Raw genomic sequence first — 15,216 nt, forward strand, 5'->3', positions numbered from 1 at the left:
AGAGGTGACACTGAGGGATACCAGTTAGGAGTAGATTGCAGTAATCTAAGCGTGAGGTTATAAGAGCTTGGACAAGGGTCCGGGTAGTGTGCTCAGAGAGGAAGGGCCGAATTTTGGTGATATTGAAATAGAAGCAGCATGTTGAATATAAGTAGAAAATGAGAGGTCAGAATCGAAGATGACTCCAAGGTTGCAAGCAGAGGAGATACCTCTGTATCATTTCTAATATTATGTAAGCCGTAATGATTCCTAGTCGACATTTACAGGATACAAGAATCAGTATCATTTTGGTTGGTAAAAGTTAAATATTACATGACAAAATGCAGTTAAGTAAAACTCACCTTTAGCATCCATGGCAAGCTTCTGAAAACAATGGGAGCCTCTGTTCCACCTATTGAGTTTCACCAGGAGAATTCTTTTGGTGCTCAAAACTTTTTTTTAGCATCTGTGGCAAGCTTCTAAAAATCCGCGCTCAAAAAGGTCCGTCCGTCGACTTCTGTGGTCATTTCTCCCTTATTAATCAGTTAAGCACTGCCTTCTTTTTTTGTTTTTAGTTGTTATTTATTTATTTCGATTTCTATCCCGTTCTCCCAGAAGCTCAGAACGGGTTCCAAGTAGACATTCACAATCGTTTGAACACAGACTAGTCAAGACAACAAATAGGTTACAGTAGACAATAACAGAGCTTATTCTAGAGACCAGACTGGTCATAGCGAAGAGTACTAGGAGAAATATATTGAGGAGGCATTCACAATCGGATTGTACCTATTTTTATCCTCCCTGTGTAGCCAAGCATTGCATCGTGACTTCTGAGCCAGGAGGCCACAGGCTGCAGCTTTCTCTTTAACCTGTCTAGGTATCTTTGTCGTGCAATGAATGGGATTCCTTTATCCTAACTCCCCTTTAAACCTCTAGTCAGCTTTTGCAAGACAGCAAACCCTGGTCCAGCCCTGAATTAACTTTCAGGGTTGAGAGCAGTACCTCGTCAGCATTCCCAAGCCAGGCTTGTAAATAGAGCCCATCTCTCCTACATAGCTGTGGAAAGTGCTTATGAAACACTGCAAGGATATTAGCACACTGGCTTCCCATTCCACATCGCATCAATTTCAAAATCGCACTTCTCACTTTTAAAACGCTTAAAACCAGACTTCCAGCTTTTATCAATAAGCTATTGATTCCGCACACTCCAGCCAGAATTCTTAGGTCTTCTTCTCAAAATCTGCTTTGTTCCCTCCCTCAAAACTTTTCATGTGCGACGTACCACATCATTTGCCATTACAGCACCCCAAATCTGGAACTCCCTGCCCTCCTATCTAAGGGAAGAACCAAATACAGATAAATTTAAAGAAGCATTAAAAAGCTTCTTCTACAAAGATGCTTTTAATCTATAATCCAGGACTCTCTTACAATCTATGAAAAGGCAGCTGTCAACTAACTTTTCCCTACCCTTTTGTGTTATCCTTAGATGTCTTATTTTCTAAAATTATTGTATTTCACCCTCTATCCTCTTGTCTTCTGTTTGTCAGTAGGTCTTGTTTTGTGTTTTGGTTCTCGTATTTATTTTAATTTTGATCCCCTCAATTTAATTATATTGTCTATCGCCTAGAATGTTAATAGGCAAGTAATCACATTTTTAATAAACTTTGAAACCTTGAAATGAAATCTCCCACTCTACTGCCACTAAGTTTTGAAGGTGCTTTTTTGTCTTCCACAATATTATCGATCTCTGCTGCTAATGACTTCCATATCTTTCCCAAACACTCAACAGGAGTCGGATTAAGCAGTGGGGAACGCTGGAAGCAGCTCCGGCGATTCTCCATCACAACCCTGAGGAACTTTGGGATGGGGAAAAGAAGCATTGAAGAGCGGATCCAGGAGGAGGCCCAGTGCTTAGTGGAAGAATTTAAGAAAACAAAGGGTTGGTGGAATAATTTTTCTTAACTCGTATTATGGAGAAAACTTAGTTCAAGTATTGAGGTGAGCTTAAGAGTCCCATGAGTGCTAGGGAGAAGCAGAAACTTTACTTCAAAGCTGTCAGAAGATTTGGAGAAGCTGGAATTCATTTCATTTGTGACTTGTCATAAGCCCTATAACTTAAACTTTCTGAAAGTACTTCAGAAAGGGTAGACTTTAAAACAGCCATTTTATTTATTTAGGGCCTGATTCAGTATAGGACACCTGGTTTCAGCAGCCGCCTAAGTGGCTTTTCAGAATTGCACACAGGCATCCTACACAGAATCGTGTCCGTCCTAACGAACAGAAGCCTAGCTCCGCGTAACCTGCCCAATTCTGTAATCGGCACCCATGTCACAGGCGCCAGTTAGAGAATCACACCTGATGTCTTCCCATCAGCTGATCGCGGCAAGGGAATCCGCCTGCTGCGATCAGCTGAGTGGCTGCAGAAAGAAACCCTCAAACCCCCCTCTCCACCCCATGAACTTGATAGGCAGGAGGAACGGCCAATTCCTCACGCTGCCACCCCCAAACCCCCACCCAACACTGTCCGCAGCAGGAAGGATGCCCAATCCTTCCTGATGCCATTTCTGAACCCCCCCTGTTTCCAGCCCCATCGACTCCCAAACCCCTGACAGTCCCCAACACCCACCCCTGACATTCCCCAACACTCCTCAACCCACCTAGACACTCACCCGACTTTCCCAACACTCCCAGACCTCCTTCACACCCCAAGATCCCCCTGACACCTCCTGAACACCCTTCCATACCTTTAGATGACCGGCAAGAGGGATGCCCACTCCTCCTGGCTGGCAGGACCGCCTTTTCCAAAATGGCAGGCCTTCCTCTTCCCAGTGCATTCTCATAGGAAGGGCCTTAGGCACCTGAGCCAACCAGAGTCTTAGGCCTCCTTCCCAGTGCATTCTAGGATGCATTGAGCATGGCCTAAGATTCCGATTGGTCAGATCCCTTAGGCCACCCTCCATAGGAGGGGCCTAGGGGATCTGGCCTATCGGAATCTTAGACCACTCCCAGTGCATCCCAGAATGCACTGGCAGATAGGCCTAAGATTTTGGTTGGCCCAGGTGCATAAGGCCCCTCCTACAGGGGTGCCTTAAGTGCCTGGGCCAATCATGGCCTTAGCCCCTCCCCAGTATATCCCAAGATGCACCGGGAAGGGGCAGGCCTGGTGAGCAGTGAAGGTGGGCCTGCTGAACGGACGCAGCATGGAGCCGTCCGGCCAGCCATCTTAAACAGGTTAGGCAGATCTGGGTGGAGTTAGGGGGGTCCTGATGGGAATGGGGGATTCTGGTTGGGGTGGGGGGTTTGGGTGGTAGGGTCTGGTGGGTGTGGCCTTGGGGGGTCTGGGTGGGCTACCTTGGGGGTTAGGGGGTGTCAAACAGAAGGGACTGGCCATCCCTCCTGCCATGATCATTCGGGGGGGGGGGGATCAGGGGTGCCAGGCAAAAGGCACTGGGCATCCCTCCTGCTGGCAATTATTTGGGGTGGTCGCGACAGGTTCCGGCACTGGGCGTTCCTCCTGCCACGATTGTTACGAGGGGTGGGGGGACAGGTTGCCTGGGGCACTATGCTGATCGCAGCAGCCGTGATCAACTCAATGGCACAATCCAGAAATTATACCTGTTTTGACTTGGTCTAACTCAAAACGTTTAAATTCCATCCAGGCAACCTGTAAAACTTTCAATTATGGCTGCCGGATGACTAACCCCCTCTTCTATGAAACCGCGCTAGCGTTTTTTAGCACAGAGAGCCATGCTGAATGGCCTGTGCTGCTCCCAACGCTCATAGGAACGCAGTGCGGGCCATTCAGTGCGGCTCTCTGCACTAATAAACGCTAGCATGGTTTCATAGAAAAGGGGGTAAGTCTCTAGGTCAGCTCACATCCCGCCCACCTACTGCCCTACCCACTCCTCCAAAAATGACCCTTTTCTCTCTGGACGCACAGAGGCAGTTAAAAGGCCTAAGCTGGTTTTAGATACATCTAAAACCATATTCGATTATCGATACTTGGACGACCTGTCTTTTTGACAGAAGAAGAACCCCATCCTATCCCCTTCCCTTGGTCCACCCCCTATGATCAGAAAGCTGACCAGACCCACTCTAAAAGGCCCTCCCTAAGTCTACTTAGATGTCCTGGTGGTCCAGTGGGGCCGAGGGGCAGACATGATGTCCAAATGATTTTGTCCATGGTGTCTGGCTCCTTAAAATAGCTGCTGGCAGCAATCTAATGGTACACTCAGCTAGGGTTCTTTGAGAGTAATGTTCTTTGAGAGATCTTAACACTAGCCCTGAATTGTACATAACTGGGTGTAAACATTATCTGTGGGAATGTTCTATTCACAGTCCATGTCCCCACTCTAATTAAGTGGAGCCTTAAAAATGAAGCATTGAATTGGTACTGTTGCTATATATTTGCACACAAGACATAGAAACTGGAAGACTAGTTGGGCCAACTGGTCTTTATATGGAAAGGTAGCCTAGTAGGTACAGTATCAGGTAAATAACCAGGGAAGCTTGATTCAAATACCACTGCCATGCCTTGTGATCTTGGGCAATTTGGTTAACCCTCCATTGTCTCAGGTACAAAGTTAGATTGTAAGCCCTCCAGGTACAGAGAAATACCTGAATGTAACTCATCTTGAGCAACTACTGAAAAGATGTGAGCTAAATCGTACATAAATATGTTATAGCAACTTTTTATTTCTCTATATACCTCTACTCCTTCTACTCCAATAATCCAGAAGTGCCCTTTGACCCTGCCTTATTCTTCAGTCGGGCTGTCTCCAATGTCATCTGCTCTGTGATCTTTGGGAAGCGGTTCGACTATGAGGACCAGAAATTCCTAACCCTAATGGAATTGTTCACTGAGAACTTTCACCTTTTGAACTCAAAATGGGCACAGGTTGGTACAATCCATGTAGAAGGTAATTTTACATCAGTTTGCCAAGGAAGGGAAGGCACATAGATGCATATATTGTACTTACAGTATCTGATAAATGCAATGTATGCACCTATAATTCCTGTATAAAATTGCCTGGCAAAGACTTCAAAATGGCAAGAATAATAGCAGATCAAACAATACTTCTCTTTCCAAAGCTTTATTCATTAAGATAGATCATAAACAACCCAACATTGGTCATGTTTTGTCTATGCAAGGGCTGCGTCAAGGGCTATCAAAATAATTGGATAAGGGTCTCTCTTTAACCTCTATCTATTATCCTTTGAATGTTAACTTTGTAATTTTGATTTATGGTATTTTATATATTGATAATCTTATCTTGTACATATGTTTTGGAGTAGATTTTATTATGATTTAAATATGAGTTAAATTTTGTGTTTTATCATTTATACCAACATCTGTTTATTTTATGTTTGAACATAAGAATTAAACAAAAAATAAAGCAGAGCTGCAACCAATAAACAATGGGATTCAAAAGTAAATCTCAAAGATAAAAAAAAGGAATCCCTAAAGAGTATATACCACAGAAAAATACTACAATATCAGAGCAATGTACTCAAATTACAAAGTTAGAAATATTGTATATATTTATTAATTTAAAATTTGCAAAAATATCACAAAATTTTCATAGAATAGCATACACAGAACACCATACACACACTACAAACAAACCAGATAAGATATAACAACATATAACAAGCACTATCAAACCAAGCTGGAAAAGGCCACACAAAAGATCATACAATGATATATAAATATAGCTGTGTTGCTGAACATCTTAGTTGTATTAGAACCCTTAAACTTTGAGGGGTACAGATAAGAGTAGCGGTAGGTTATAGGGATAGTCTGGGACCATTGCTCAGGCAATGGGCCTGATGGGCCACAACGGGAGCGGACCGCTGGGCGAGATGGACCTCTGGTCTGCCTCAGAGGAGGCAACTTCTTATGTTCTTATGTTCTTATATTGGCCAAACAAAAAGAGCCATTAAAATCCGTATTGCTGAACATCTTAGTTGTATTAGAACCCTTAAGAATGAGGCTCCGTTGGTAGAGCACTAAACTAAACTAAACTAAACCTTAAGTTTATATACCGCATCATCTCCACGGAAGTAGAGCTCGGCACGGTTTACAAGAACTTAAAAATGAGAAAGGGTAGGAAAAGGTTTACATAAGTTTATAAATTGAGTGGAAAAGTAAGGGAAAAAAGAAATTACATGTTAGAGAAGAGCCAGGTTTTTAGTTGCTTGCGGAATAAATGGAGGGAGCTCAGGTTCCGCAGCGGGATGGTAAGGTCATTCCAGAGACCTGTGATTTTAAATAGAAGTGATTTTCCCAGTTTACCTGCGTGGAGAATACCATGTAGGGAGGGGAAGGATATTTATGGGTTGTCCTGGTGGAGTCAGGGCACGAGGAGTTGAAGGAAAGTGGGATTAGGGAAGGAAGGATGCCGTGAATAATCTTAAAAGCCAGGCAAGAGCATTTGAATTGGATCCTGGAAATCACTGGGAGGCAGTGAAGATTGGCCAGGAGTGGGGAGACGTGGTCAGATTTACGTTTTGCAAAGATCAGCTTGGCTGTTGTATTCTGAATAAGCTGGAGTCTTTGGAGGCTTTTTTTTGTTAAGCATAGGTAAATAGCATTACAGTAGTCAAGTTTGGAGAGGATGATGGATTGGACAAGGACAGCGAAATGTTTTTGGCGGAAGCAGAGTCTTGCTTTCCTTAGCATGTGGAGGCTGAAAAAGCATGATTTTGTCAAGAAGTTGAGGTGGTTGTTGAGGGAGAGAGAGGAATCAATAATGACGCCAAGGACCTTGCTTGAGAACTCAAGGTGTAGGCAACGCCTGAGGATAGTGCGAAGAGGGAAGGCAGGTGTTCTAACTTTTAAATTTTAAATTAATAAATATGTACAATATTTCTAACTTTGTAATTTGAGTACATTGCTCTGATATTATAGTATTTTCCTGTGGTATATACTCTTTAGGGATTCCTTTTTTTTTTTTTTTTTATCTTTGAGAACATAAGAATTACCATACCGGGACAGATCAAAGGTCCATCGAGCCCAGTATCCTGTTTCCAACAGTGGCCAACCGAGGTCTCAAATACCTAGCTAGATCACAATTAGTGAAACAGATTTTCTGCTGCTTATCCTAGGAATAAGCAGTGGATTCCCCCAAGCCATCTCAATAATGGCCTATGGAATTCTCTTTGAGGAAATTATCCAAACTTTTTAAAACCCTGATAAAATAATTTATTTCACAACATTCTCTGGCAACAAATTCCACGGTTTAATACACAATGTGTTAAGAAATATTTTCTCTGGTTTGTTATAAGTCTACTACTTAGTATCTTCATCGCATGTCCCCTAGTCCTAGTATTTTTGGAAAGAGTGAGCAAGCAATTCACATCTACCCTTTCTACTCCACTCAGTATTTTATAGACCTCTATCATAACACCCCTGAGCCAACTCTTCTCCAAGTTGAAGAGCCCTAGGCACTTTAGCCTTTCCTCATAGGGAAGTTGTCCCATCCCTTTTATTATTTTCGTTGCCCTTCTCTGTACCTTTTCTAATTCCGCTATATCTTTTTTTAAGATACAGTATTCGAGGTGTGGCCATACCATAGACTGATACAAGAGCATTATAACATTTTCATCTTTGTTTTCCATTCCTTTTCTGATAATTCCTAACATTCTACTTGCTTTCTTAGTCACCTCCGCACATTGAGCTGAGGGTTTCAACATAGCCTCAAGAATGATACCTAGATCCTTTTCCTGGGCAGTGACTTAACAAAAAACCCAGCATCACGTAGCTATAGTTTGGGTTCCTCTTTCCCAAATGCATAATTTTGCACTTCCTCACATTAAACGTCATTTATTTATTCATTTTTCTATACCGTTCTCCCAAGGAACTCAAGCATTTTTCCATGCCTGTCCCGACACCCAGTGTCCCAGTCTCACAAAGTTCTCATGCAATTTTTCACAATCCTATTGCAGTTTAACAACTTTGAACAACTTTGTATCAACTGAAATTTAAATATCTCACTAGTTATTCCCATCTCTAGATCATTGATAAATATGTTAAAGAGCAGCGGACCAAGCAGAGACCCCTGGGGAACCCCACTATTTACTCCAAAAATACCTCTGTTATCAAACTCTTAGAATTATTTTTTCAATCGAAACAGTGATGAATGCTCTTCTCTTTTAGACTTGTCTCAAACATTAGATTTAAATGCTTTAAAGAGGAAGGGGCCTCAGATCCCGTGCGTTGTAAGTATGTTAACTGAACAACTGCACTTGATAGGGAAGTAACCTCATTGGCCCCACACCCCCTCCTGCCTAATGAAATATGTTCAGTGCTGTCTTGATTCACAATATCTCTTTTAAGTTATGCTGACGACTGTATGCTATCCTTAAATCTTTATCAGTGAAAGTGGGGTGTAGTTGTACAATAGACCAATGTTTCCTATGTGATGCTGGGTTCTTTGTTAGGAGTCACTACCCAGGTGTCATTCTTGAGGCTATGTTGAAACCCTCAGCTCAATGTGTGGAGGTGACTAAGAGAGCAAATAGAATGTTAGGAATTATCAGAAAAGGAATGGAAAACAAAGATGAAAATGTTATAATGCCCTTGTATGGTATGGCCACACCTCAAATCTTGTGTGCAGTTCTGGTTGCTGTATCTCAAAAAAGATATCGCTCTATAGAGAAGATCACTCATTGCTGTTTCTATTTAAAAAACAATTCTAAGAGTTTGATAAGAGAGGTATTTTTGGAGTAAATAGTGGGGTTCCCCAGGGGTCTTTGCTGGGTCTGCTGCTTTTTAACATATTTATCAATGATCTAGAGATGGGAATAACTAGTGATTGGTTCTCTCTTAGTCCTGTATACAGTAAACATTGGACTGGCATCTCACTTTAGAAGAACATACGGATTTGCAAGTCGGAAAATGTTTCTCGGTCTTATGGAAACTCCGAACCATTAAAAAACTATTTTGATGTAGCATCAATTTGTCTGCTAGTTCAGTCTTCCATCTTAAGTATGCTCAACTATTGCAATATTATTTATTTGGGTACATATAAGAAAACACTGAAAAGGCTTTGAGTTATTCAAAATTCAGCAGTTCGGCTGATTTTTGCTTTGAAAAAATGGGAACATATTACTCCCTATTATTAAAAACTACATTGGTTGCTGATGGAGGCAAGAGTTTTGTTTAAATTTTCCAGGCAGAGTGGCGCACAAGGCGGCATGCCTGGTCCCGCGCTGCTTCCCACGAAAAGTCTCATGGGGAAGCAACACGGAATCAAGCAGGCAGCCTTGTGTGCCGCTCCGCAGCAAGGGAAAAGAAGAGGACTTGAGCCGCACGCCGCGTCAGCCATCATTGCTTGCCGGGACCAGGCAGGCAGCCACGTCTAACGAGGGGGGGCGACAGCATGAAAAAAGAAAGGTAAGGGGGGGGTGGTGCCGGGGCCTGCCTGCAAAGGAAAAGAAGAGGACTCGAGCCGCGAGCCACATCAGCCATCACTGCTTGCCAGGACCAGGCAGGCAGCTGCGTCTAGCGAGGGAGGGTGACAATGAAAAAAAAAGGTAACGGGGGGGGGGGGGGGGGGGTATTCGCTCCATAAGACGCACCCTTATTTCCACCCCCTTTTAGTGTGTCTTATGGAGCTAAAAATACGGTACCTGGTCTCTAATTTTTTCTAGACCGTTTTAACAGGCCTACATGCAGAATCCATATGTTTGCTTACCCAACAGTAAATGCTTGTCGCTTTAAAAGATTTCTGGGTAGAACTCTTGCTTTTTGGGTAGGCAAATTGAATGACCAGTTGGGTAATATTATTATGCGTGCGCCATCTTATTTTACTTTTAGAAAATTAGTAAAAACACAGTTTGATCAATTTGTAACCTGATTCACTGTTTTTAATGTTTTATCCTTTTATCTTGTATGTATTTCTGATGATTTGTATTGTATTTTTTTTCACTGATTGTCCAGTACTTCTCATTGTAAACCACCTTGAACTCTTATGGCTTTGGCGGTATACAAGAATAAATTATTATTGGTAGAAGCCCACTGTTTACCCTTCTCCATTGAGAATATTGACCATTTAAACCTACTCTCTGTTTTCTGTCTTTCGACCAGTTCTTAGTCCATAATAGGACATTATCTCTTATTCCATGAGAGTGTGTGGCATACTAATTAGAGCTACAGCCTTGGCACCCTGAGGTTGTGAGTTTAAACTAGAGAGTTGCGCGGGGACAGAAATCCTACCCGTCCCCACCCATCCCCGCCAAAGTCCCACCCGTCCCCGCGAGGAATCCCCTATGTCCCCACGAGGAATCCCCTATGTCCCCGCCCATCCCTATAAACTACAGAAATAGTTATTTCATTTAATTATGCTACTGAATTAAAGGCTCTGGTAGAAACCCATTTAAAAATAAGCAAAAAGACTTTATTAATTTGGAAATATTAATTGGGAAGAATACATACTTTGTAAATGGGTTTCTACCAGAGCCTCTAATGTTTATAAATTTTTATCAACACAACTAATATACTACTTTATCCTGAAGCAAAAAAAAAGAATTTTTTTCCTACCTTTGTTGCCTGGTTTCTGCTTTCTTCATGTTCTCATTCAATTCCTCTAATAATTTGTTTTGAGGCAAAAACGTGAGACTAATAATAAATATATTGAAAATACGTTTTGTCAAATTCAGTTATAAGCAGGGATTCATCTAGACCAAAAAACATATAGATAAAGCTGACATACTAAAAATCAAAAAGATGAAAAGGAGAAAAATAAACCTCAATTGAGGGTCGTTGGGACTACACAAGTACCCAACCATCCACTCATCATCACGGGTTTATAAAAAACTCCAAAACATGTATAAATAATCAATTCTCACATCTTTCATTCACACGAGGTCTTCTTTTTGTTATTTTTCACAGTCTTTTTTTATATATAATTTCAGTTTAAATGTCAAGCAATGAAAAAGGCCCGAACCCCAAGCTTAACCACATTAATTGGCGAGGACTACAGCTGAATGTAATCAGTATAAGCAGTTTTTAGAGATATGCAGCATATATCTGAAATCGTGAAAAAATACACTCATCTGAAATCGAGGATTTTCACCAAGAGGCTTCCAATTCAAGATCCCGACAGAAAAGACTTTCTGTTTCGCCCGACAAGGGCTACTTCAGGGGAACAATGTCAACTCCAATATCTCTCTGCTTCTAATTATCTGCTGGAAATAGAGCCGACTCCTCTCAAGACGGTACAGGGACTGAAAGACGCGCCCGGCTCGAATAAAACACGAACCGGGCGTCTTGACGTCATCAACTGCGTGATGCACGATAGGTCAAACACACTCACTTCCAACTAGCTGCTAAACAGACCCCAAGAAGGAACTTTTGAAATGGATTTCAAAGGAACGGCTGCCATTCATAAGCTGTATTAAGGCCCACTGGCTCTAAGGTTTGTAACCGGCTGATCCATTGTTGTTCCTTCTGCCATAGCATTCCTCCACTGTCCCCTCCTCTCTGAGTAGGGCGTAGTTTCTCGATGACCCAACATTTTAAGTTCCCAAATCTATGGCCAAATTGGGTACAATGAGCCACTATTGGGGCTGTTAATTTCCGAGTGTTCAAACAGCTTTTATGTTCCGTAATTCTAGTGGTTAAGGTCCTTGATGTTTGCCCTATGTATAGACGGTCACATGGACATTGAATCGCATATATTATATTAATAGATTGGCATGAGGACGTCTGGTGTAAAACAATGCTCTTGCCATCACTGGGATTAATAAAGCTGGAAATATTCAGCATTATGTCACAATTTGAACAATGTCCACAAGGTTTGTGACCCTGGATGTTATCTGGATTTTCTTCTATAAAATCTTCCTTAGATGTATGACATAATAAATCACTAAGATTTTTATTTCTTGATTGTGAAAAAATAAATCTTTTGTTTTCAAAACAAGGAAGCGTTTTTAATAGGGGAAGATGTTTTTTATATTTCTTGATCACCTGTGATGACATACGAGTTTGTTTAATCACACATGGAATTATAACATCATCTGAATGAGGTCTTTTGTAATCAAGCAATGTTTCTCTAGGATTGTATAACGCACGTTTTTTAGCTCGTTTAACTATGTTTTTAGGATAATCTCTTAACAATAATTTATGTTCCAATATCTTTGCTTCTTGTGTAAATTTATCCTTAGTATTACAGATACGACGGTATCTGAGAAACTGCGCAAAAGGAATGCTGTTTTTAAGATGAATTGGATGCATGCTATTAAATTTAAGCAACGTATTTCTGTCAGTTTTTTTGCGATGGACTGAAGTTTCGATGTGCTGATCTTTCATATAAATTTCCACATCTAAAAAACTGATGTTCTCAACACTATATGTCATGGTAAATTTAATGGAGTGATGACACTGATTCATTTTATCATTAAATTCTATAAGTTGTTGCCTAGTCCCCAACCAGATGATAAAAATATCATCGATAAATCTCCACCACTTAAAAACATGGTGAAATTCTGGCATGGTATAAATCAGTGTTTCTTCAAACCATGACATATACAAATTCGCAATTGTTGGAGCGAATGAAGCACCCATTGCTATTCCAGACAGCTGCTTAAAGAATTCACCATTGAAAATAAAGTAATTATTTTTCAATGCAATTTCACAAAGGTCCCTCAAAAACTTCGTATGTATATTGTCTTGGACATATTGTGAATTCCATAAAGCTTCTAATACTACCAGAGCTTCTTCTTGTGGGATGCATGTGTATAATGAACACACATCGAATGTCACCATAATGCACTCCGTGGGTAATGTAGATTCCAACTCATTAAGTAATTTCAAAAAATGTGTAGTATCTTGTAAATATGATTTAATGGTTTTCAGAAAAACTTGTAATTGTTTATCTATATATTTACTTGTCCTTTCCAATAGTGAATCACGAGCTGATACTATTGGTCTGCCTGGCGGACACTGAGTGTTTTTATGGATTTTTGGTAGCAAATAAAATATAGGTACTTTGAAATGCTGAGGCGTGAGAAATTGGTATTCTTTTTTAGTAAGAAAACCGCTTTTCAGTGCATCTGCACAGATGTTAAAAATCTTTTCAAAGATTTCCATCGAAGGATCTTGATCTAATTTCAGATATACATCATGATTACACAATTGAGAATTAGCTTCCGTAATATAGAGATCACAACCCCAAACCACCACTGCTCCCCCCTTATCAGCCCTTCTAATCACAATCGTTGGATCATTTCTCAATTTTTGAAGGGCTCCATATTCTACTGAAGATAAATTATGAACCCCTCTTTGAACTTTAGCTGTTTCATTTATACTATAAAGTTCTTGAATCATAAGGGTTTTGAAAGCCGCGGCTTTGATATTTTGAAAAAATTTGAAAAAATCCATAAAAGCCGCGGCTTTCAAAACCCTTATGATTCAAGAACTTTATAGTATAAATGAAACAGCTAAAGTTCAAAGAGGGGTTCATAATTTATCTTCAGTAGAATATGGAGCCCTTCAAAAATTGAGAAATGATCCAACGATTGTGATTAGAAGGGCTGATAAGGGGCTGAAACTTTAGCTGTTTCATTTATACTATAAAGTTCTTGAATCATAAGGGTTTTGAAAGCCGCGGCTTTGATATTTTGAAAAAATTTGAAAAAATCCATAAAAGCCGCGGCTTTCAAAACCCTTATGATTCAAGAACTTTATAGTATAAATGAAACAGCTAAAGTTCAAAGAGGGGTTCATAATTTATCTTCAGTAGAATATGGAGCCCTTCAAAAATTGAGAAATGATCCAACGATTGTGATTAGAAGGGCTGATAAGGGGGGAGCAGTGGTGGTTTGGGGTTGTGATCTCTATATTACGGAAGCTAATTCTCAATTGTGTAATCATGATGTATATCTGAAATTAGATCAAGATCCTTCGATGGAAATCTTTGAAAAGATTTTTAACATCTGTGCAGATGCACTGAAAAGCGGTTTTCTTACTAAAAAAGAATACCAATTTCTCACGCCTCAGCATTTCAAAGTACCTATATTTTATTTGCTACCAAAAATCCATAAAAACACTCAGTGTCCGCCAGGCAGACCAATAGTATCAGCTCGTGATTCACTATTGGAAAGGACAAGTAAATATATAGATAAACAATTACAAGTTTTTCTGAAAACCATTAAATCATATTTACAAGATACTACACATTTTTTGAAATTACTTAATGAGTTGGAATCTACATTACCCACGGAGTGCATTATGGTGACATTCGATGTGTGTTCATTATACACATGCATCCCACAAGAAGAAGCTCTGGTAGTATTAGAAGCTTTATGGAATTCACAATATGTCCAAGACAATATACATACGAAGTTTTTGAGGGACCTTTGTGAAATTGCATTGAAAAATAATTACTTTATTTTCAATGGTGAATTCTTTAAGCAGCTGTCTGGAATAGCAATGGGTGCTTCATTCGCTCCAACAATTGCGAATTTGTATATGTCATGGTTTGAAGAAACACTGATTTATACCATGCCAGAATTTCACCATGTTTTTAAGTGGTGGAGATTTATCGATGATATTTTTATCATCTGGTTGGGGACTAGGCAACAACTTATAGAATTTAATGATAAAATGAATCAGTGTCATCACTCCATTAAATTTACCATGACATATAGTGTTGAGAACATCAGTTTTTTAGATGTGGAAATTTATATGAAAGATCAGCACATCGAAACTTCAGTCCATCGCAAAAAAACTGACAGAAATACGTTGCTTAAATTTAATAGCATGCATCCAATTCATCTTAAAAACAGCATTCCTTTTGCGCAGTTTCTCAGATACCGTCGTATCTGTAATACTAAGGATAAATTTACACAAGAAGCAAAGATATTGGAACATAAATTATTGTTAAGAGATTATCCTAAAAACATAGTTAAACGAGCTAAAATACGTGCGTTATACAATCCTAGAGAAACATTGCTTGATTGCGCTTCCAGAGGGGGTGGTTGAGCAGAGTACGGTTTTGGGTTTCAAAAAGGGATTGGACGAATTCCTGAGGGGTAAGGGAATCCAGGGGTACAATTAGAGGGTTACTATACAAGACAAAATGCTCTTGGGTAATAGATCACTACAGGTCATTGACCTGGGGGGCCGCCGCGGGAGCGGACTGCTGGGCATGATGGACCTATGGTCTGACTCGGCAGAGGCCATGCTTATGTGCTTATGTGCTTATATTACAAAAGACCTCATTCAGATGATGT

General features: G+C 40.4%; 1 protein-coding gene across 1 annotated transcript in view; it reads left to right on the forward strand.

The window, feature by feature from the left end:
* LOC117365670 (cytochrome P450 2C8-like) overlaps positions 1-15,216 on the forward strand; it is a 60,250-nt gene that overhangs the window by 14,984 nt on the left and 30,050 nt on the right. The window contains 2 exon segments of the mRNA XM_033956316.1: positions 1,769-1,918; positions 4,716-4,876. Coding sequence (XP_033812207.1) covers positions 1,769-1,918; positions 4,716-4,876 — 311 coding nt within the window.

The sequence above is a fragment of the Geotrypetes seraphini genome, chromosome 8 (assembly GCF_902459505.1).
Source record: "Geotrypetes seraphini chromosome 8, aGeoSer1.1, whole genome shotgun sequence".
Taxonomy (NCBI): Eukaryota; Metazoa; Chordata; class Amphibia; order Gymnophiona; family Dermophiidae; genus Geotrypetes; species Geotrypetes seraphini.